Source organism: Oncorhynchus nerka, linkage group LG24 (genome assembly GCF_034236695.1).
Source record: "Oncorhynchus nerka isolate Pitt River linkage group LG24, Oner_Uvic_2.0, whole genome shotgun sequence".
Lineage (NCBI taxonomy): Eukaryota > Metazoa > Chordata > Actinopteri > Salmoniformes > Salmonidae > Oncorhynchus > Oncorhynchus nerka.
Window position 1 is genome coordinate 99,418,677 of NC_088419.1, and position 26,529 is coordinate 99,445,205.

Consider the following 26,529-nt stretch of genomic DNA (forward strand, 5'->3'; position numbering starts at 1 on the left):
CATACAGGGCCTACAGGAACATACAGGGCCTACAGGAACATACAGGGCCTACAGGAACTACAGGGCCTACAGGAACTACAGGGCCTACAGGAACATACAGGGCCTACAGGAACATACAGGGCCTACAGAAACATACAGGGCCTACAGGAACATACAGGGCCTACAGGAACATACAGGGCCTACAGGAACATACAGGGCCTACAGGAACTACAGGAACTACAGGGCCTACAGGAACATACAGGGCCTACAGGAACATACAGGGCCTACAGGGCCTACAGGAACATACAGGGCCTACAGGAACATACAGGGCCTACAGGAACATACAGGGCCTACAGGAACATACAGGGCCTACAGGAACAGGGCCTAAGGAACATACAGGGCCTACAGGAACATACAGGGCCTACAGGAACATACAGGGCCTACAGGGACATACAGGGCCTACAGGGACATACAGGGCCTACAGGGACATACAGGGACATACAGGGCCTACAGGGACATACAGGGCCTACAGGAACATACAGGGCCTACAGGAACATACAGGGCCTACAGGGACATACAGGGCCTACAGGGACCTACAGGGCCTACATACAGGGCCTACAGGGCCTACAGGACATACAGGGCCTACAGGAACATACAGGGCCTACAGGAACATACAGGGCCTACAGGAACATACAGGGCCTACAGGGCCTACAGGAACATACAGGGCCTACAGGAACATACAGGGCCTACAGGAACATACAGGGCCTACAGGAACATACAGGGCCTACAGGAACATACAGGGTCTACAGGAACATACAGGGCCTACAGGAACATACAGGGCCTACAGGAACATACAGGGCCTACAGGAACATACAGGGCCTACAGGAACATACAGGGCCTACAGGAACATACAGGGCCTACAGGGCCTACAGGAACATACAGGGCCTACAGGAACATACAGGGCCTACAGGGCCTAACATACAGGGCCTACAGGAACATACAGGGCCTACAGGGCCTACAGAAAGCATTCATACCCCTTGACTTATTCCACATCTTGTTGTGTTACCGCCTGAATTCAAATTGATTAAACATATTTTTTTTCTACACAATACCCCATAATGACCAAGTCATAACATGTTTTTAGATTTCTTTTGCTAATCATTGAAAATTAAATACAGAAATATCTCATTTAGAGATGTATCCACACCCCTGACTCAATACTCTGAGGAAGCACCTTTGGCAGCGATGACAGCTGTGAGTCTTTCTGGTAAGTTTCTAGAACTTTCCACACCTGGATTGTGCAACATTTGCACATTATTATTTTCTATCTCTGTCAAATTGATCATTGTTATCTTCAGGTCTTGTCATAGATTTTCAACCAGATTTAAGTCAAAACTGTAACTGCCACTGATGAATATTCACCGTCTTCTTGGTAAGCAATTCCAGTGTAGATTTGGCCTTGTGTTTTAGGTTATTGTCCTGCTGAAAGGTGAATTAATCTCCCAGTGTCTGGTGGAAAGCAGAATGAACCAGGTTATTGTCCTGCTGAAAGGTGAATTCATCTCCCAGTGTCTGGTGGAAAGCAGACTGAACCAGGTTATTGTCCTGCTGAAAGGTGAACTCATCTCCCAGTGTCTGGTGGAAAGCAGAATGAACCAGGTTATTGTCCTGCTGAAAGGTGAATTCATCTCCCAGTGTCTGGGGGAAAGCAGACTGAACCAGGTTATTGTCCTGCTGAAAGGTGACTTCATCTCCCAGTGTCTGGTGAAAAGCAGACAACCAGGTTTTCCTTTTTGCCTGTGCTTAGCTCCATTTATTTTCTATCCTGAAAAACTCACTAGCCCTTAATGATAACAAGCATACACATAACACTGTACTTCAAAATATGGAGAGTGGTACTCAGTAATGTGTTGTATTGGATTTGCCCCAAAACTAACACTTTGTATTCAGGAACAAAAGTGACATGCGTTGCCACATTTTAGCAGTATTACTTTAGTCCCTTGTTGCAAACAGGGTCCATGTTTTGGGGGAGTATTTGTATTCTGTACAGGCTTCCTTCTTTTCACTGCGTCAATTAGTTTAGTATTGTGGAGTAACTACAATGTTGTTGATCCATCCTCAGTTTTCTCCTGTCACAGCCACTAAACTCTGTAACTGTTTTAAAGTCACCATTGGCCTCATGGTGAAATCCCTGAGCAGTTTCCTTCTTCTCCGGCAACTGAGTTAGGAAGGACGCCTGTATCTTTGTAGTGACTGGGTGTATTGATACACCATCCAAAGTGTAACTAATAACTTCACCATGATCAAAGGGATATTCAATGACTGCTTTCTTTTTTACCATCTACCAATAGGTTATTTTCTTTGCAAGGCATTGTAAAAACCACCCTGGTCTTTGTGGTTGAATCTGTGTGGAATTCACTGCTGGACTGAGGAACCTGACAGATAATTGTATGTGTGGGGTACAGAGATGAGGGACCTGACAGATAATTGTATGTGTGGAGTACAGAGATGAGGGACCTGACAGATAATTGTATGTGTGGAGTACAGAGATGAGGGACCTGACAGATAATTGTATGTGTGGAGTACAGAGATGAGGGACCTGACAGATAATTGTATGTGTGGAGTACAGAGATGAGGGACCTGACAGATAATTGTATGTGTGGAGTACAGAGATGAGGGACCTGACAGATAATAGTATGTGTGGAGTACAGAGATGAGGGACCTAACAGATAAGTGTATATGTGGGGTACAGAGATGAGGGACCTAACAGATAAGTGTATATGTGGGGTAGAGATGAGGGACCTTACAGTATGTGTGGGGTACAGAGATGAGGGACCTTACAGATAAGTGTATATGTGGGGTACAGAGATGAGGGACCTAACAGATAAGTGTATATGTGGGGTAGAGATGAGGGACCTTACAGTATGTGTGGGGTACAGAGATGAGGGACCTTACAGTATGTGTGGGGGTACAGAGATGAGGGACATTACAGTATGTGTGGGGTACAGAGATGAGGGACCTTACAGTATGTGTGGGGTACAGAGATGAGGGACCTGACAGTATGTGTGGGGGTACAGAGATGAGGGACATTACAGTATGTGTGGGGTACAGAGATGAGGGACCTTACAGTATGTGTGGGGTACAGAGATGAGGGACCTGACAGTATGTGTGGGGGTACAGAGATGAGGGACATTACAGTATGTGTGGGGTACAGAGATGAGGGACCTTACAGTATGTGTGGGGTACAGAGATGAGGGACCTTACAGTATGTGTGGGGTACAGAGATGAGGGACCTTACAGTAGGTGTGGGGTACAGAGATGAGGGACCTAACAGTATGTGTGGGGTACAGAGATGAGGGACCTTACAGTATGTGTGGGGTACAGAGATGAGGGACCTTACAGTATGTGTGGGGTACAGAGATGAGGGACCTTACAGTATGTGTGGGGTACAGAGATGAGGGACCTTACAGTATGTGTGGGGTACAGAGATGAGGGACCTTACAGTATGTGTGGGGTACAGAGATGAGGGACCTTACAGTATGTGTGGGGTACAGAGATGAGGGACCTTACAGTATGTGTGGGGTACAGAGATGAGGGACCTTACAGTATGGAGGGGTACAGAGATGAGGGACCTTACAGTATGTGTGGGGGTACAGAGATGAGGACCTTACAGTATGTGTGGGGTACAGAGATGAGGGACCTTACAGTATGTGTGGGGTACAGAGATGAGGGACCTTACAGTAGGTGTGGGGTACAGAGATGAGGGACCTAACAGTATGTGTGGGGTACAGAGATGAGGGACCTTACAGTATGTGTGGGGTACAGAGATGAGGGACCTTACAGTATGTGTGGGGTACAGAGATGAGGGACCTTACAGTATGTGTGGGGTACAGAGATGAGGGACCTTACAGTATGGGGGGGTACAGAGATGAGGGACCTTACAGTATGTGTGGGGTACAGAGATGAGGGACCTTACAGTATGTGTGGGGTACAGAGATGAGGGACCTTACAGTATGTGTGGGGTACAGAGATGAGGGACCTAACAGATAATTGTATGTGTGGGGTACAGAGATGAGGGACCTTACAGTATGTGTGGGGTACAGAGATGAGGGACCTTACAGTATGTGTGGGGTACAGAGATGAGGGACCTTACAGTATGTGGGGGTACAGAGATGAGGGACCTTACAGTATGTGTGGGGGTACAGAGATGAGGACCTTACAGTATGTGTGGGGTACAGAGATGAGGGACCTTACAGTATGTGTGGGGTACAGAGATGAGGGACCTTACAGTATGTGTTGGGGTACAGAGATGAGGGACCTTACAGTATGGGGGTACAGAGATGAGGTACCTAACAGTATGGGGGGGTACAGAGATGAGGTACCTAACAGTATGGGGGGGTACAGAGATGAGGTACCTAACAGTATGGGGGGTACAGAGATGAGGTACCTAACAGTATGGGGGGGTACAGAGATGAGGTACCTAACAGTATGGGGGGGTACAGAGATGAGGTACCTAACAGTATGGGGGGTACAGAGATGAGGTACCTAACAGTATGGGGGTACAGAGATGAGGACCTAACAGTATGGGGGGTACAGAGATGAGGACCTTGCAGTATGGGGGGGTACAGAGATGAGGGACCTTACAGTATGGGGGGGGTACAGAGATATACCTAACAGTATGGGGGTACAGAGATGAGGTACCTAACAGTATACAGAGATGAGGTACCTAACAGTATGGGGAGGGTACAGAGATGAGGTACCTAACAGTATGGGGGGTACAGAGATGAGGTACCTAACAGTAGTATGGGGGGTACAGTGGGGGTACAGAGATGAGGACCTTATGCAGAGATGAGGTACCTTACAGTATGTGTGGGTACAGAGATGAGGGACCTTACAGTATGGGTGGGGTACAGAGATGAGGGACCTTACAGTATGTATGTGGGGTACAGAGATGAGGGACCTAACAGTATGTGTGGGGTACAGAGATGAGGGACCTAATGGTATGGTAGGGTACAGAGATGAACCTTATGTGGGGTACAGAGATGAGGACCTAACAGTATGGGGGGGGTACAGAGATGAGGGACCTAACAGTATGTGTGGGGTACAGAGATGAGGACCTGTATGGGGGGTACAGAGATGAGGTACCTGACAGATATGTGTATGTGGGGTACAGAGATGAGGGACCTAACAGATAATTGTATGGTGGGGTACAGAGATGAGGGACCTAACAGTATGTATGGTGGGTACAGAGATGAGGGACCTAACAGTATGTATATGGGGGTACAGAGATGAGGGACCTAACAGATAAGTGTATATGTGGGGTACAGAGATGAGGGACCTAACAGATAAGTGTATATGTGAGGTATGTGTGGGAGTACAGAGATGAGGACCTAACAGATATGTATGTGTGGGGTACAGAGATGAGGAACCTGACAGATATTGGGGGGGTACAGAGATGAGGGACCTTACAGTATGTGTATGTGGGGGTACAGAGATGAGGGACCTTACAGTATGTGTGGGGTACAGAGATGAGGGACCTAACAGTATGATGTACAGAGATGAGGGACCTGACAGTATGTATGTGTGGGGTACAGAGATGAGGGACCTAACAGTATGTGTGGGTACAGAGATGAGGGACCTACAGTATGTGTATATGTGGGAGTACAGAGATGAGGGACCTAACAGATAAGTGTATGTGGGGTACAGAGATGAGGGACCTAACAGTATGTGTGGGGGTAGAGATGAGGGACCTAACAGTATGGGGGTACAGAGATGAGGACCTAACAGATAAGTGTATGGGGGTACAGAGATGAGGGACCTAACAGATAAGTGTGTGTGGGGTACAGAGATGAGGTACCTGACAGTATGGGGGGTACAGAGATGAGGGACCTGACAGTATGTGTAAGGGAGTACAGAGATGAGGTACCTTACAGTATGTGGGGTACAGAGATGAGGTACCTTACAGTATGTGTGGGGTACAGAGATGAGGGACCTGACAGTATGGGGGGTACAGAGATGAGGTACCTGACAGTATGGGGGGGTACAGAGATGAGGTACCTGACAGTATGGGGGGGTACAGAGATGAGGGACCTTACAGTATGTGGGGGTACAGAGATGAGGTACCTTACAGTATGGGTGGGGTACAGAGATGAGGGACCTTACAGTATGGGGGGTACAGAGATGAGGTACCTTACAGTATGATACAGAGATGAGGTACCTTACAGTATGTGTGGGGTACAGAGATGAGGGACCTTACAGTATGTGTGGGGTACAGAGATGAGGGACCTTACAGTATGGGGGGGGTACAGAGATGAGGGACCTTACAGTATGTGTGGGGTACAGAGATGAGGGGACCTTACAGTATGGGGGGTACAGAGATGAGGTACCTTACAGTATGTGGGGGGTACAGAGATGAGGTACCTGACAGTATGGGGGGTACAGAGATGAGGTACCTGACAGTATGGGGTACAGAGATGAGGTACCTGACAGTATGGGGGGGTACAGAGATGAGGTACCTAACAGTATGGGGGGTACAGAGATGAGGTACCTAACAGTATGGGGGGTACAGAGATGAGGACCTGACAGTATGGGGGGTACAGAGATGAGGGACCTAACAGTATGGGGGGGTACAGAGATGAGGAGTACCTAACAGTATGGGGGGTACAGAGATGAGGTACCTAACAGTATGGGGGGTACAGAGATGAGGTACCTAACAGTATGTGTGGGGTACAGAGATGAGGTACCTAACAGTATGGGGGGTACAGAGATGAGGTACCTGACAGTATGTGTGGGGTGTAGAGATGAGGTACCTAACAGTATGGGGGGTACAGAGATGAGGTACCTGACAGATGAGGGACCCTTATGGGGGATACAGAGATGAGGTACCTAACAGTATGTGGGGTACAGAGATGAGGTACCTTACAGTATGGGGGTACAGAGATGAGGGACCTGACAGTATGTGTGGGGTACAGAGATGAGGACCTAACAGTATGGGGGGGGTACAGAGATGAGGTACCTAACAGTATGTGGGGGTACAGAGATGAGGTACCTGACAGTATGGGGGGGTACAGAGATGAGGGACCTAACAGTATGGGGGGTACAGAGATGAGGTACCTAACAGTATGGGGGGGTACAGAGATGAGGGACCTAACAGTATGGGGGGGTACAGAGATGAGGTACCTAGAGTATGACAGAGATGAGGTACCTAACAGTATGGGGGGTACAGAGATGAGGTACAGATGATGAGGGGTACCTACAGTATGGGGGGGTACAGAGATGAGGGACCTAACAGTATGGGGGGTTACAGAGATGAACCTAACAGTATGGGGGGTACAGAGATGAGGGACCTTACAGTATGGGGGGTACAGAGATGAGGACCTAACAGTATGGGTGGGGTACAGAGATGAGGTACCTTATGGGGAGGGGGTACAGAGATGAGGTACCTAACAGTATGGGGGGTACAGAGATGAGGGACCTAACAGTATGGGGGGGTACAGAGATGAGGTACCTAACAGTATGGGGGGTACAGAGATGAGGTACCTTACAGTATGGGGGTACAGAGATGGGGTATGGGGGGTACAGAGATGAGGTACCTTACAGTATGGGGGGGTACAGAGATGAGGTACCTAACAGTATGATACAGAGATGAGGTACCTTACAGTATGGGGGGGTACAGAGATGAGGGACCTGACAGTATGGGGGGGCACAGAGATGAGGTACCTAACAGTATGGGGGGTACAGAGATGAGGGACCTAACAGTATGGGGGGGTACAGAGATGAGGTACCTGACAGTATGGGGTACAGAGATGAGGTACCTAACAGTATGGGGGGTACAGAGATGTACCTAACAGTATGGGGGGGTACAGAGATGAGGGACCTAACAGTATGGGGGGTACAGAGATGAGGTACCTAACAGTATGGGGGGTACAGAGATGAGGGACCTAACAGTATGGGGGGGTACAGAGATGAGGTACCTAACAGTATGGGGGGTACAGAGATGAGGACCTAACAGTATGGGGGTACAGAGATGAGGTACCTAACAGTATGGGGGGGGTACAGAGATGAGGGACCTAACAGTATGGGGGGTACAGAGATGTACCTAACAGTATGGGGGGTACAGAGATGAGGTACCTTACAGTATGGGACAGAGATGAGGTACCTAACAGTATGGGGGGTACAGAGATGAGGGACCTTACAGTATGTGTGGGGTACAGAGATGAGGGACCTAACAGTATGGGGGTAAGAGATGTACCTAACAGTATGGGGGGGTACAGAGATGAGGTACCTAACAGTATGGGGGGTACAGAGATGAGGACCTAACAGTATGGGGGTAATGAGATGAGGTACCTAACAGTATGGGGGGTACAGAGATGAGGGACCTTACAGTGGGGGGGGGGTACAGAGATGAGGTACCTAACAGTATGGGGGGTACAGAGATGAGGTACCTAACAGTATGGGGGGGTACAGAGATGAGGTACCTAACAGTATGATACAGAGATGAGGTACCTAACAGTATGGGGGGGGTACAGAGATGAGGTACCTAACAGTATGGGGGGGTACAGAGATGAGGTACCTAACAGTATGGGGGTACAGAGATGAGGGTATGGGGGGTACAGAGATGAGGTACCTAACAGTATGGGGGTACAGAGATGAGGTACCTAACAGTATGGGGGTACAGAGATGAGGTACCTGACAGTATGGGGGTACAGAGATGAGGTACCTAACAGTATGGGGGGGGGTACAGAGATGAGGTACCTTACAGTATGGGGGGGTACAGAGATGAGGTACCTAACAGTGTGGGGGGGGTACAGAGATGAGGTACCTAACAGTATGGGGGGGTACAGAGATGAGGTACCTTACAGTATGGGGGGTACAGAGATGAGGTACCTGACAGTATGGGGGTACAGAGATGAGGTACCTAACAGTATGGGGGTACAGAGATGAGGTACCTAACAGTATGGGGGGGGTACAGAGATGAGGTACCTGACAGATGGGGGTACAGAGATGAGGTACCTAACAGTATGGGGGGTACAGAGATGAGGTACCTAACAGTATGGGGGGTACAGAGATGAGGTACCTAACAGTATGGGGGGAGTACAGAGATGAGGTACCTAACAGTATGGGGGTACAGAGATGAGGTACCTAACAGTATGGGGGTACAGAGATGAGGTACCTAACAGTATGGGGGGGGTACAGAGATGAGGTACCTAACAGTAATTGTATGTGGGGTACAGAGATGAGGGACCTGACAGTATGTGGGGGGTACAGAGATGAGGGACCTAACAGATAGTTGTATGTGTGGGGTACAGAGATGAGGGACCTGACAGATAATGGTGGGGTACAGAGATGAGGGACCTAACAGATAATTGTATGTGTGGGGTACAGAGATGAGGGACCTAACAGTATGGGGGGGGTACAGAGATGAGGGACCTAACAGATAATTGGGGGGGTACAGAGATGAGGGACCTTACAGTATGGGGGGGTACAGAGATGAGGACCTAACAGATAATTGTATGTGTATGGGGGTACAGAGATGAGGGACCTTACAGTATGGGGGGGTACAGAGATGAGGGACCTAACAGATAATTGTATGGTGGGGTACAGAGATGAGGTACCTTACAGTATGGGGGGGTACAGAGATGAGGGACCTTACAGTATGGGGGGGCACAGAGATGAGGGACCTTACAGTATGGGGGGTACAGAGATGAGGGACCTAACAGTATGGGGGGTACAGAGATGAGGGACATTACAGTATGGGGGGGTACAGAGATGAGGGACCTAACAGTATGGGGGGGTACAGAGATGAGGGACCTAACAGATAAGTGTATATGTGGGGTACAGAGATGAGGGACCTAACAGTATGTGTGGGGTACAGAGATGAGGGACCTAACAGTATGGGGGGGGTACAGAGATGAGGTAGTCATTCATAAATATTGTTAAACCCCATTATTGCACACAGAGTGAGTCCATGACACTAATTATGGTAAGCACATTTTTACTCCTGAAAATGTTTAGGCTTGCCATAACAAAGGGGTTGAATACTACTTATTGACTCAAAACAATTCAGCTACACATTTTTATTAATTAGTAAAAATGTGAAAAAACACAATTCCACTTTTACATTATGGGCTATTTGTGTTTAGGCCAATTCCACTTTTACATTATGGGCTATTTGTGTTTAGGCCAATTCCACTTTTACATTATGGGCTATTTGTGTTTAGGCCAATTCCACTTTTACATTATGGGCTATTTGTGTTTAGGCCAATTCCACTTTTACATTATGGGCTATTTGTGTTTAGGCCAGTGACAAAATCTGAATTCATCCCATTTTATATGCAAGCTGTAACACAACAAAATGTGGGAAAAGTCAAGTGGTGTGAATACTTTCTGAAGGTTCTTTAACACTCTGATAAGATGTTAGGGCATAGACACGTACTGTGTGTTGAGAGGATGTGTGTGTGTGTGTGTGTGTGTGCTTATGTGGATCTGAACCCACCTGAACATCAACCATTAGACCTAGAGGAAATGTCCTCATGAGGGTGACACAGACACGTCATCTCTGCTACACTTACCTGGTCTTGGCCATCCAGTCTGGACTGTTTATCATCAACCGGAAACAGCAACACTGATCCCAGCTCCAAGTCTGAAACAGAAAGAATTTACTGGTGTGTAATGGCAGGACAGCACAGGTAGTACAGTTACAACTAGGTCTAAGGCACCGGAGGCCATTAGATTAGACATTAGAACCAGGGCTGATGTAGAGCCAGTAGACAGAGACATCGAGAACATTTTTGTTATTGAGGGAATTAAGAAGCAAAATGTGGTTTTCCATCAAAATGAGAATTACTGTGAGTTAATAAAGGAGATTGCATATGTTCCAAGATAAAATATCATTCTCCATTGATGGATGTCGATTTAACCCGTTTGACTGCTATCGATTGGCATGTACAGTACATAGCTATATCCTGATTGGCATGTACAGTACATAGCTATAGATATATCCTGATTGGCATGTACAGTACATAGCTATAGATATATCCTGATTGGCATGTACAGTACATAGCTATATCCTGATTGGCATGTACAGTAAATAGCTATAGATATATCCTGATTGGCATGTACAGTACATAGCTATAGATATATCCTGATTGGCATGTACAGTACATAGCTATAGATATATCCTGATTGGCATGTACAGTACATAGATATATCCTGATTGGCATGTACAGTACATAGCTATAGATATATCCTGATTGGCATGTACAGTACATAGCTATAGATATATCCTGATTGGCATGTACAGTACATAGCTATAGCTATATCCTGATTGGCATGTACAGTACATAGCTATATAGATATCCTGATTGGCATGTACAGTACATAGCTATAGATATATCCTGATTGGCATGTACAGTACATAGCTATATCCTGATTGGCATGTACAGTACATAGCTATATCCTGATTGGCATGTACAGTACATAGCTATAGATATATCCTGATTGGCATGTACAGTACATAGCTATAGATATATCCTGATTGGCATGTACAGTACATAGCTATAGATATATCCTGATTGGCATGTACAGTACATAGCTATAGATATATCCTGATTGGCATTTACAGTACATAGCTATAGATATATCCTGATTGGCATGTACAGTACATAGCTATAGATACATCCTGATTGGCATGTACAGTACATAGCTATAGATACATCCTGATTGGCATGTACAGTACATAGCTATAGATATATCCTGATTGGCATGTACAGTACATAGCTATAGATATCCTGATTGGCATGTACAGTACATAGCTATAGAGATATCCTGATTGGCATGTACAGTACATAGCTATAGATATCCTGATTGGCATGTACAGTACATAGCTATAGATACATCCTGATTGGCATGTACAGTACATAGCTATAGATATATCCTGATTGGCATGTACCGTCGTGGCCAAAAGTTTTGAGAATGACACAAATATTAATTTCCACAAAGTTTGCTGCTTCAGTGCCTTTAGATATTTCTGTCAGATGTTACTATGGAATACTGAAGTATAATTACAAGCATTTCATAAGTGTCAAAGGCTTTTATTGACAATTACATGAAGTTGATGCAAAGAGTCAATATTTGTAGTGTTGACCCTTCTTTTTCAAGACCTCTGCAATCCGCCCTGGCATGCTGTCAATGAACTTCTGTGCCACATCCTGACTGATGGCATGCTGTCAATTAACTTCTGTGCCACATCCTGACTGATGGCCGCCCATTCTTGCATAATCAATGCTTGCAGAATTGATGGGTTTTTGTTTGTCCACCCGCCTCTTGAGGATTGACCACAAATTCTCAATGGGATTAAGGTCTGGGGATTTTCCTGGCCATGGACCCAAAATATTGATGTTTTGTTCCCAAGCCTCTTAGTTATCACTTTTGCCTTATGGCCAGGTGCTCCATCATGCTGGAAAAGGCATTGTTCATCACCAAACTGTTCCTGGATGGTTGGGAGAAGTTGTGTTGGTACCATTCTATATTCATGGCTGTCTTCTTAGGCAAATTGTGAGTGAGTCCACTCCCTTGGCTGAGAAGCAACCCCACATATGAATGGTCTCAGGATGCTTTACTGTTGGCGTGACACAGGACTGATGGTAGCGCTCACCTTGTTTTCTCCGGACAAGCTTTTTTTCCGGATGCCCCAAACATTCAGAGAAAATGACTTCACCCCAGTCCTCAACAGTCCAATCCCTGTGCCTTTTGCAGAATATCAGTCTGTCCCTGATGTTTTTCCTGGAGAGAAGTGGCTTCTTTGCTGTCCTTCTTGACACCAGGCCATCCTCCAAAAGTCTTCTCCTCACTGTGCGTGCAGATGCACTCACACCTGCCTGCTGCCATTCCTGAGCAAGCTTTGTACTGGTGGTGCCCCGATCCCACAGCTGAATCAACTTTAGGAGACGGTCCTGGCGCTTCCTGGACTTTCTTGGGTGCCCTGAAGCCTTCTTCACAACAAGTGAACCGCTCTCCTTGAAGTTCTTGATGACCCGATAAATGGTTGATTTAGGTGCAATCTTACTGGCAGCAATATCCTTGCCTGTGAAGCCCTTTTTGTGCAAAGTAATGATGATGGCACGTGTTTCCTTGCAGGTAACCATGGTTGACAGAGGAAGAACAATCATTCCAAGCACTGCCCTCCTTTTGAAGCTTCCAGTCTGTTATTCGAACTCAATCAGCATGACAGAGTGATCTCCAGCCTTGTCCTCCTCAACACTCACACCTGTGTTAACGAGAGAATCACTGACATGATGTCAGCTGGTCCTTTTGTGGCAGGGCTGAAATGCAGTGGAAATGTTTTTTGGGGATTCAGTTCATTTGCATAGCAAATAGGGACTTTGCAATTCATCTGATCACTCTTCATAACATTCTGGAGTATATGCAAATTGCCATCATTACAAACTGAGGCATCAGACTTTATGAAAATGTATATTTGTGTCATTCTCAAAACTTTTGGCCACGACTGTGCTGAATCATAAGTAAGGCTCAGGTTTTTGCAGACGCAAGGAGGTTACGGCTGTTCAGAATGATATGATACAAGGTTATGATTAATAAGTTGACTGTTTATAGATGTAAAGACCGTATAGAGTTTAATTCGGAGATGGTAACTCTTTAAAGAACCTCTCTCGTGGTGCCCCAGATCCTAATGAGTTAATTGTTACATGATGCATTTTACAATTAAACATATTTAGTTAAATAAATAACAGTCCTCAGATTAATGTTAAAGTCAAGTACCCAAAAAAAAAGAAACGTACATGAACTATTGCTTGATTTCAGTATCTCTGTCCCCCTCTCTCCATCTCTTCTTTAACAAGCATCCATGTTGTCATTCCGCTAGGGACCCTTTTTCAGCGTATTATGTCTCCAGTTAATATCGGTGTAGTATGTGTGTTTATCCTGTGTTCCCATTTAATTAGCTAGTAAATAATAATTCAACCAATTTCTGTAGTACTGAATCAAGTAAGGCTCGGGTTTTTGCAGATGCAATGTTACGACTGTTCAGAATGATACGAGGTTATGATTAAGTTTTCTGTATAGATGTGATAGGTAAATTCGGGAGATGGTAACTCTTTAAAGAACCTCTCTCGTGGTGCCCCAGATCCTAATGAGTTAATTGTTACATGATGCATTTAACAATTAAACATATTTAGTTAAATAAATAACAGTCCTCAGATTAATGTTAAAGTCAAGTCACGACGTTAATGGGGCGGCAGGGTAGCCTAGTGGTTAGAGCGTTGGACTAGTAACCGAAAGGTTGCAAGATCAAATCCCCGAGCTGACAAGGTACATATCTGTCGTTCTGCCCTGGAACAAGACATTTAACCCACTGTTCCTAGGCCGTCATTGAAAATAAGAATTTGTTCTTAACTGACTTGCCTAGTTAAATAAACGTAAAAATGTGATAAATAACAGTCCTCAGACTGTCCTCACGACAACATATTTATTGTATCAAATGGGGGCTACATTATCCCACAAAAGCATAGACAATTATATTTGATGGCCAACCGATTTAAATGTATCATTCTCCTCATTAATGTTAGTTCCATTGTGCACCTTTCCCCGATAACAGAAGTATACGAGGGAGATCCAAAGCAGCACTCGACACAACAACTGAGCCGTGACTTGATACGGTTTTCCAGAAGCAAAGTCCATATTAGAATGGAGTTGAAACCCCCTCTTCTGAGCAAATGTATCTAACCCGTGTGCCTCGTCCATTTAAATGCTTTTGCAGTGCGTTTGCCGCATCAGTTCGTTAATATTCTTTTCTTTCTTTTTTTAGTTGTTGAGTTTTACTCCCCTTTTTCTCCCCAATTTCATGGTATCCAATTGTTAGTAGCTACGATCTCGTCTCATCGCTACAACTCCCGTACGGGCTCGGGAGAGACGAAGGTTGAACCCAGAGCCTCTGGTGGCACAGCCCTTAACCACTGCGCCACCCGGGAGGCCCACGTTAATATTCTTTAAGGAAAAAGGGTTTGTGACCCTGGACGATGTGAGCTCACCTTTCATCTTTCCAGCCAGCTCATATTGTTTACAAGGTGCATCTGACCTGTTCTCCAATGCTGTGAAGAGCCCACCTCTACCCCACCGGCCAGAGTCATCTACAAGATGCCAGGGCATAAACACAGACATTGACGTTTTCAATACAATGTTTTCATGTTTGTATGCGCTCTGGTTCTTTGCTGTAAGCAATGTAATAACCAGAATGAATGTTTTAATATCAGAATGATTCCATACCAACACAGTGCACTATGATGGCATCTTCCTGGTTGGCGTAGGGGTGTGTGACATCGCCCAACACGTAACTAATAGCAGAGTGTTCTGAATCTGTAGAGGTCACACTGAGGTCATCAGCCTCCTCCTCTTCCTCGCTCTCCACAGAGGGTAAACACAGGGACCTGTACCCACTGGACTCCCACCATGCCATCCTGCAACAGAGACGCCTCATTATACCAGAACCACAACTAGGGTCTATGTTGCAGGTGTCTATCCCACGATCAGGGTCAAATTCATTAATGCACACCGTTGCAAACCATAGCAAAATATTTTGTAACAGAAACAAGTTTTCTTATTTGAAAATGTTAGTTAGTCCCTCCCTGTTTCAGTCAGTTTTCTGCTGTTTGGTTTCTTGTGAAAATGACTTACTTCTTCCTGTGTTTGTTCTCCTGTAATCTCCTCCTCTTGTCCTCCTGTACTCTGGCCCTCTTAGCTGCAGCCTCCTCCCTCTCTTTCAGGTCAGTCTCAGTCAAGGCCTTCCTCTTCCTCATGGGGGCCAACAGGGGCCCGGACAGACCCACCTGAGGGGCCACTGAACATCAGCCAAGAGACATAGGTTGTCCCCCAAATTACACGCTATTCCCTATATAGTACACTACTTTAGACCAGGGCCCATAGGACTCTGTTGAAAAGTAGTGCACTACTTTAGACCAGGGCCCATAGGACTCTGTTGAAAAGTAGTGCACTACTTTAGACCAAGGACCATAGGACTCTGTTGAAAAGTAGTGCACTACTTTAGACCAAGGCCCATAGGACTCTGTTAAAAAGTAGTGCACTATATAGGGAATAGTGTGCCCTGGGCCCATAGGATGGTTTAAAGTGGTGCACTATATAGGGAGTAAGGTGCCATTTGGAAGACATACTATAACTTGAGCCGACAGACAGTATACAGTACATGGCTTAGCCAATCACAGACAATTGACAATGCATAGTCTGCCCAATTTCAACAACATAGCCTGTCTGTCTGTCTGTCTGACATTACACTCCAACAACATACCCTGTCTGTCTGTCTGACATTACACTCCAACAACATACCCTGTCTGTCTGTCTGACATTACACTCCAACAACATACCCTGTCTGTCTGTCTGACATTACACTCCAACAACATACCCTGTCTGTCTGACATTACACTCCAACAACATACCCTGTCTGTCTGTCTAACATTACACTCCAACAACATACCCTGTCTGTCTGTCTGACATTACACTCCAACAACATACCCTGTCTGTCTGTCTGTCTGTCTAACATTACACTCCAACAACATACCCTGTCTGTCTGTCTGACATTACACTCCAACAACATACCCTGTCTGTCTGTCTGTCTAACATTACACTCCAACAACATACCCTGTCTGTCTGTCTGACATTACACTCCAACAACATACCCTGTCTGTCTGTCTGACATTACACTACAACAACATACCCTGTCTGTCTGTCTGACATTACACTCCAACAACATACCCTGTCTGTCTGTCTGACATTACACTACAACAACATACCCTGTCTGTCTGTCTGACATTACACTCCCAACAACATACCATGTCTGTCTGTTTAACATTACACTACAACAACATACCCTGTCTGTCTGTCTGTCATTACACTCCAACAACATACCCTGTCTGTCTGTCTCACATTACACTCCAACAACATACCCTGTCTGTCTGTCTGACATTACACTCCAACAACATACCCTGTCTGTCTGTCTGTCTGACATTACACTCCAACAACATACCCTGTCTGTCTGTCGAACATTACACTCCAACAACATACCCTGTCTGTCTGTCGAACATTACACTACAACAACATACCCTGTCTGTCTGACATTACACTCCCAACAACATACCCTGTCTGTCTGTCTGACATTACACTCCAACAACATACCCTGTCTGTCTGTCTAACATTACACTCCAACAACATACCCTGTCTGTCTGTCTGACATTACACTCCAACAACATACCCTGTCTGTCTGTCTGACATTACACTCCAACAACATACCCTGTCTGTCTGTCTGTCTGACATTACATTCCAACAACATACCCTGTCTGTCTGTCTGACATTACACTCCAACAACATACCCTGTCTGTCTGTCTGACATTACACTCCAACAACATACCCTGTCTGTCTGTCTGTCATTACACTCCAACAACATACCCTGTCTGTCTGTCTGTCTGACATTACACTCCAACAACATACCCTGTCTGTCTGTCTGACATTACACTCCAACAACATAGTCTGTCTGTCTGTCTGACATTACACTCCAACAACATACCCTGTCTGTCTGTCTGACATTACACTCCAACAACATACCCTGTCTGTCTGACATTACACTCCAACAACATACCCTGTCTGTCTGTCTGACATTACACTCCAACAACATACCCTGTCTGTCTGACATTACACTCCAACAACATACCCTGTCTGGCTGTCTAACATTACACTCCAACAACATACCCTGTCTGTCTGTCTGACATTACACTCCAACAACATACCCTGTCTGGCTGTCTAACATTACACTCCAACAACATACCCTGTCTGTCTGTCTGACATTACACTCCAACAACATACCCTGTCTGTCTGACATTACACTCCAACAACATACCCTGTCTGTCTGTCATTACACTCCAACAACATACCTTGTCTGTCTGTCTGACATTACACTCCAACAACATACCCTGTCTGTCTGTCTGACATTACACTCCAACAACATACCCTGTCTGTCTGTCTGACATTACACTCCAACAACATACCCTGTCTGTCTGTCTGTCATTACACTCCAACAACATACCCTGTCTGTCTGTCTGACATTACACTCCAACAACATACCCTGTCTGTCTGTCTGTCTGACATTACACTCCAACAACATACCCTGTCTGTCTGTCTGACATTACACTCCAACAACATACCCTGTCTGTCTGTCTAACATTACACTCCAACATACCCTGTCTGTCTGTCTGACATTACACTCCAACAACATACCCTGTCTGTCTGTCTGACATTACACTCCAACAACATACCTTGTCTGTCTGTCTGACATAACACTCCAACAACATACCTTGTCTGTCTGTCTGACATTACACTACAACAACATACCCTGTCTGTCTGTCTGTCTGACATTACACTCCAACAACATACCCTGTCTGTCTGTCTGACATTACACTCCAACAACATACCATGTCTGTCTGTCTGTCTGACATTACACTCCAACAACATACCCTGTCTGTCTGTCTGTCTGACATTACACTACAACAACATACCCTGTCTGTCTGTCTAACATTACACTCCAACAACATACCCTGTCTGTCTGACATTACACTCCAACAACATACCCTGTCTGTCTGTCTAACATTACACTCCAACAACATACCCTGTCTGTCTGACATTACACTCCAACAACATACCCTGTCTGTCTGTCTAACATTACACTCCAACAACATACCCTGTCTGTCTGTCTAACATTACACTCCAACAACATACCCTGTCTGTCTGACATTACACTCCAACAACATACCCTGTCTGTCTGACATTACACTCCAACAACATACCCTGTCTGTCTGTCTAACATTACACTCCAACAACATACCCTGTCTGTCTGTCTAACATTACACTCCAACAACATACCCTGTCTGTCTGTCTGTCATTACACTCCAACAACATACCCTGTCTGTCTGTCTGACATTACACTCCAACAACATACCCTGTCTGTCTGTCTGTCTAACATTACACTCCAACAACATACCCTGTCTGTCTGACATTACACTCCAACAACATCGTCTGTCTGTCTGTCTGTCTGACATTACACTACAACAACATACCCTGTCTGTCTGTCTAACATTACACTCCAACAACATACCCTGTCTGTCTGTCTAACATTACACTCCAACAACATACCCTGTCTGTCTGTCTAACATTACACTCCAACAACATACCCTGTCTGTCTGTCTAACATTACACTCCAACAACATACCCTGTCTGTCTGTCTGACATTACACTCCAACAACATACCCTGTCTGTCTGTCTGTCATTACACTCCAACAACATACCCTGTCTGTCTGTCTGTCATTACACTCCAACAACATACCCTGTCTGTCTGTCTGACATTACACTCCAACAACATACCCTGTCTGTCTGTCTGTCTAACATTACACTCCAACAACATACCCTGTCTGTCTGACATTACACTCCAACAACATCGTCTGTCTGTCTGTCTGTCTGACATTACACTACAACAACATACCCTGTCTGTCTGACATTACACTCCAACAACATACCCTGTCTGTCTGTCTGACATTACACTACAACAACATACCCTATCTGTCTGTCTGACATTACACTCCAACAACATACCCTGTCTGTCTGTCTCACATTACACTCCAACAACATACCCTGTCTGTCTGTCTGACATTACACTCCAACAACATACCCTGTCTGTCTGTCTGACATTACACTCCAACAACATACCCTGTCTGTCTGTCTGACATTACACTCCAACAACATACCCTGTCTGTCTGTCTGACATTACACTCCAACAAAATATCCTGTCTGTCTGTCTAACATTACACTCCAACAACATACCCTGTCTGTCTGTCTGACATTACACTCCAACAACATACCCTGTCTGTCTGTCTGACATTACACTCCAACAACATACCCTGTCTGTCTGTCTGACATTACACTCAACAACATACCCTGTCTGTCTGTCTAACATTACACTCCAACAACATACCCTGTCTGTCTGTCTGACATTACACTCCAACAACATACCCTGTCTGTCTGTCTGCCTGACATTACACTCCAACAACATACCCTGTCTGTCTGTCTGACATTACACTCCAACAACATACCCTGTCTGTCTGACATTACACTCCAACAACATACCCTGTCTGTCTGTCTGTCTAACATTACACTCCAACAACATACCCTGTCTGTCTGTCTGACATTACACTCCAACAACATACCCTGTCTGTCTGACATTACACTCCAACAACATACCCTGTCTGTCTGTCTAACATTACACTCCAACAACATACCCTGTCTGTCTGTCTGACATTACACTCCAACAACATACCCTGTCTGTCTGTCTGACATTACACTCCAACAACATACCCTGTCTGTCTGTCTAACATTACACGCCAACAACATACCCTGTCTGTCTGTCTGTCTAACATTACACTCCAACAACATACCCTGTCTGTCTGTCTGTCTGACATTACACACCAACAACATACCCTGTCTGTCTGACATTACACTCCAACAACATACCCTGTCTGTCTGTCTAACATTACACTCCAACAACATACCCTGTCTGTCTGTCTGTCTAACATTACACTCCAACAACATACCTTGCCTGTCTGTCTGACATTACACTCCAACAACATACCCTGTCTGTCTGTCTAACATTACACGCCAACAACATACCCTGTCTGTCTGTCTAACATTACACTCCAACAACATACCCTGTCTGTCTGTCTAACATTACACTCCAACAACATACCCTGTCTGTCTGTCTGACATTACACTCCAACAACATACCCTGTCTGTCTGACATTACACTCCAACAACATACCCTGTCTGTCTGTCTGACATTACACTCCCAACAACATACCCTGTCTGTCTGTCTAACATTACACTCCAACAACATACCCTGTCTGTCTGTCTGACATTACACTCCCAACAACATACCATGTCTGTCTGTCTGACATTACACTCCAACAACATACCCTGTCTGTCTGTCTGTCTGACATTACACTCCAACAACATACCCTGTCTGTCTGACATCACACTCCAACAACATACCCTGTCTGTCTGTCTGTCTAACATTACACTCCAACAACATACCCTGTCTGTCTGTCTGACATTACACTCCAACAACATACCCTGTCTGTCTGTCTGACATTACACTCCAACAACATACCCTGTCTGTCTGTCTGTCTGACATTACACTCCAACAACATACCCTGTCTGTCTGTCTAACATTACACTCCAACAACATACCCTGTCTGTCTGTCTGTCTAACATTACACTCCAACAACATACCTTGCCTGTCTGTCTGACATTACACTCCCAACAACATACCCTGTCTGTCTGTCTAACATTACACTCCAACAACATACCCTGTCTGTCTGTCTAATATTACACTCCAACAACATACCATGTCTGTCTGACATTACACTCCAACAACATACCCTGTCTGTCTGTCTAACATTACACTCCAACAACATACCCTGTCTGTCTGTCTGACATTACACTCCAACAACATACCCTGTCTGTCTGTCTGACATTACACTCCAACAACATACCCTGTCTGTCTGTCTGACATTACACTCCAACAACATACCCTGTCTGTCTGTCTGTCATTACACTCCAACAACATACCCTGTCTGTCTGTCTGACATTACACTCCAACAACATACCCTGTCTGTCTGTCTGACATTACACTACAACAACATACCCTGTCTGTCTGTCTGACATTACACTCCAACAACATACCCTGTCTGTCTGACATTACACTCCAACAACATCGTCTGTCTGTCTGTCTGTCTGACATTACACTACAACAACATACCCTGTCTGTCTGTCTAACATTACACTCCAACAACATACCCTGTCTGTCTGACATTACACTCCAACAACATACCCTGTCTGTCTGTCTGACATTACACTACAACAACATACCCTATCTGTCTGTCTGACATTACACTCCAACAACATACCCTGTCTGTCTGTCTCACATTACACTCCAACAACATACCCTGTCTGTCTGTCTGACATTACACTCCAACAACATACCCTGTCTGTCTGTCTGACATTACACTCCAACAACATACCCTGTCTGTCTGTCTGACATTACACTCCAACAACATACCCTGTCTGTCTGTCTGACATTACACTCCAACAAAATATCCTGTCTGTCTGTCTAACATTACACTCCAACAACATACCCTGTCTGTCTGTCTGACATTACACTCCAACAACATACCCTGTCTGTCTGTCTGACATTACACTCCAACAACATACCCTGTCTGTCTGTCTGACATTACACTCCAACAACATACCCTGTCTGTCTGTCTAACATTACACTCCAACAACATACCCTGTCTGTCTGTCTGACATTACACTCCAACAACATACCCTGTCTGTCTGTCTGCCTGACATTACACTCCAACAACATACCCTGTCTGTCTGTCTGACATTACACTCCAACAACATACCCTGTCTGTCTGACATTACACTCCAACAACATACCCTGTCTGTCTGTCTGTCTAACATTACACTCCAACAACATACCCTGTCTGTCTGTCTGACATTACACTCCAACAACATACCCTGTCTGTCTGACATTACACTCCAACAACATACCCTGTCTGTCTGTCTAACATTACACTCCAACAACATACCCTGTCTGTCTGTCTGACATTACACTCCAACAACATACCCTGTCTGTCTGTCTGACATTACACTCCAACAACATACCCTGTCTGTCTGTCTAACATTACACGCCAACAACATACCCTGTCTGTCTGTCTGTCTAACATTACACTCCAACAACATACCCTGTCTGTCTGTCTGTCTGACATTACACACCAACAACATACCCTGTCTGTCTGACATTACACTCCAACAACATACCCTGTCTGTCTGTCTAACATTACACTCCAACAACATACCCTGTCTGTCTGTCTGTCTAACATTACACTCCAACAACATACCTTGCCTGTCTGTCTGACATTACACTCCAACAACATACCCTGTCTGTCTGTCTAACATTACACGCCAACAACATACCCTGTCTGTCTGTCTAACATTACACTCCAACAACATACCCTGTCTGTCTGTCTAACATTACACTCAACAACATACCCTGTCTGTCTGTCTGACATTACACTCCAACAACATACCCTGTCTGTCTGACATTACACTCCAACAACATACCCTGTCTGTCTGTCTGACATTACACTCCCAACAACATACCCTGTCTGTCTGTCTAACATTACACTCCAACAACATACCCTGTCTGTCTGTCTGACATTACACTCCCAACAACATACCATGTCTGTCTGTCTGACATTACACTCCAACAACATACCCTGTCTGTCTGTCTGTCTGACATTACACTCCAACAACATACCCTGTCTGTCTGACATCACACTCCAACAACATACCCTGTCTGTCTGTCTGTCTAACATTACACTCCAACAACATACCCTGTCTGTCTGTCTGACATTACACTCCAACAACATACCCTGTCTGTCTGTCTGACATTACACTCCAACAACATACCCTGTCTGTCTGTCTGTCTGACATTACACTCCAACAACATACCCTGTCTGTCTGTCTAACATTACACTCCAACAACATACCCTGTCTGTCTGTCTGTCTAACATTACACTCCAACAACATACCTTGCCTGTCTGTCTGACATTACACTCCCAACAACATACCCTGTCTGTCTGTCTAACATTACACTCCAACAACATACCCTGTCTGTCTGTCTAATATTACACTCCAACAACATACCATGTCTGTCTGACATTACACTCCAACAACATACCCTGTCTGTCTGTCTAACATTACACTCCAACAACATACCCTGTCTGTCTGTCTGACATTACACTCCAACAACATACCCTGTCTGTCTGTCTGACATTACACTCCAACAACATACCCTGTCTGTCTGTCTAACATTACACTCCAACAACATACCCTGTCTGTCTGTCTAACATTACACTACAACAACATACCCTGTCTGTCTGTCTGACATTACACTCCAACAACATACCCTGTCTGTCTGTCTGACATTACACTCCAACAACATACCCTGTCTGTCTGTCTGACATTACACTCCAACAACATACCCTGTCTGTCTGTCTGACATTACACTCCAACAACATACCCTGTCTGTCTGTCTGACATTACACTCCAACAACATACCCTGTCTGTCTGTCTGACATTACACTCCAACAACATACCCTGTCTGTCTGTCTGACATTACACTCCAACAACATACCCTGTCTGTCTGTCTAACATTACACGCCAACAACATACCCTGTCTGTCTGTCTGTCTAACATTACACTCCAACAACATACCCTGTCTGTCTGCCTGACATTACACTCCAACAACATACCCTGTCTGTCTGTCTGACATTACACTCCAACAACATACCCTGTCTGTCTGTCTGACATTACACTCCAACAACATACCCTGTCTGTCTGTCTGACATTACACTCCAACAACATACCCTGTCTGTCTGTCTAACATTACACTCCAACAACATACCCTGTCTGTCTGTCTGACATTACACTCCAACAACATACCCTGTCTGTCTGTCTGCCTGACATTACACTCCAACAACATACCCTGTCTGTCTGTCTGACATTACACTCCAACAACATACCCTGTCTGTCTGACATTACACTCCAACAACATACCCTGTCTGTCTGTCTGTCTAACATTACACTCCAACAACATACCCTGTCTGTCTGTCTGACATTACACTCCAACAACATACCCTGTCTGTCTGACATTACACTCCAACAACATACCCTGTCTGTCTGTCTAACATTACACTCCAACAACATACCCTGTCTGTCTGTCTGACATTACACTCCAACAACATACCCTGTCTGTCTGTCTGACATTACACTCCAACAACATACCCTGTCTGTCTGTCTAACATTACACGCCAACAACATACCCTGTCTGTCTGTCTGTCTAACATTACACTCCAACAACATACCCTGTCTGTCTGTCTGTCTGACATTACACACCAACAACATACCCTGTCTGTCTGACATTACACTCCAACAACATACCCTGTCTGTCTGTCTAACATTACACTCCAACAACATACCCTGTCTGTCTGTCTGTCTAACATTACACTCCAACAACATACCTTGCCTGTCTGTCTGACATTACACTCCAACAACATACCCTGTCTGTCTGTCTAACATTACACTCCCAACAACATACCCTGTCTGTCTGTCTAACATTACACTCCAACAACATACCCTGTCTGTCTGTCTAACATTACACTCCAACAACATACCCTGTCTGTCTGTCTGACATTACACTCCAACAACATACCCTGTCTGTCTGACATTACACTCCAACAACATACCCTGTCTGTCTGTCTGTCTGACATTACACTCCAACAACATACCCTGTCTGTCTGACATTACACTCCAACAACATACCCTGTCTGTCTGTCTGAACATTACACTCCAACAACATACCCTGTCTGTCTGTCTGACATTACACTCCAACAACATACCCTGTCTGTCTGTCTGTCTGTCTAACATTACACTCCAACAACATACCCTGTCTGTCTGTCTGTCTGACATTACACTCCAACAACATACCCTGTCTGTCTGTCTGTCATTACACTCCAACAACATACCCTGTCTGTCTGTCTGTCTAACATTACACTCCAACAACATACCCTGTCTGTCTGTCTGTCTGACATTACACTCCAACAACATACCCTGTCTGTCTGTCTAACATTACACTCCAACAACATACCCTGTCTGTCTGTCTGTCTAACATTACACTCCAACAACATACCTTGCCTGTCTGTCTGACATTACACTCCAACAACATACCCTGTCTGTCTGTCTAACATTACAACATACTCTGTCTGTCTAACAACATACCCTGTCCTGTCTGTCTGACATTACACTCCAACAACATACCCTGTCTGTCTGTCTGACATTACACTCCAACAACATACCCTGTCTGTCTGTCTGACATTACACTCCAACAACATACCCTGTCTGTCTGTCTAACATTACACTCCAACAACATACCCTGTCTGTCTGTCTAACATTACACTCCAACAACATACCCTGTCTGTCTGTCTGACATTACACTCCAACAACATACCCTGTCTGTCTGTCTGACATTACACTCCAACAACATACCCTGTCTGTCTGTCTGACATTACACTCCAACAACATACCCTGTCTGTCTGTCTGACATTACACTCCAACAACATACCCTGTCTGTCTGTCTGACATTACACTCCAACAACATACCCTGTCTGTCTGTCTGACATTACACTCCAACAACATACCCTGTCTGTCTGTCTGACATTACACTCCAACAACATACCCTGTCTGTCTGTCTAACATTACACGCCAACAACATACCCTGTCTGTCTGTCTGTCTAACATTACACTCCAACAACATACCCTGTCTGTCTGCCTGACATTACACTCCAACAACATACCCTGTCT

General features: G+C 45.2%; 1 protein-coding gene across 4 annotated transcripts in view; it reads right to left on the reverse strand.

Moving 5' to 3' along the window:
- The window catches only part of chd1l (chromodomain helicase DNA binding protein 1-like), a 93,926-nt gene that overhangs the window by 24,371 nt on the left and 43,026 nt on the right, over positions 1-26,529 (reverse strand). For 3 of the 4 annotated variants that reach the window (XM_065009378.1, XM_065009377.1, XM_065009380.1), the window contains 4 exons: positions 15,670-15,821; positions 15,262-15,452; positions 15,027-15,125; positions 10,551-10,621 (listed from right to left, as the gene is read on the reverse strand). In XM_065009378.1, coding sequence (XP_064865450.1) covers positions 10,551-10,621; positions 15,027-15,125; positions 15,262-15,452; positions 15,670-15,821 — 513 coding nt within the window. The remainder of the gene's footprint in view (positions 1-10,550; positions 10,622-15,026; positions 15,126-15,261; positions 15,453-15,669; positions 15,822-26,529) is intronic. The other variant, XM_065009379.1, reaches the window with a different exon arrangement.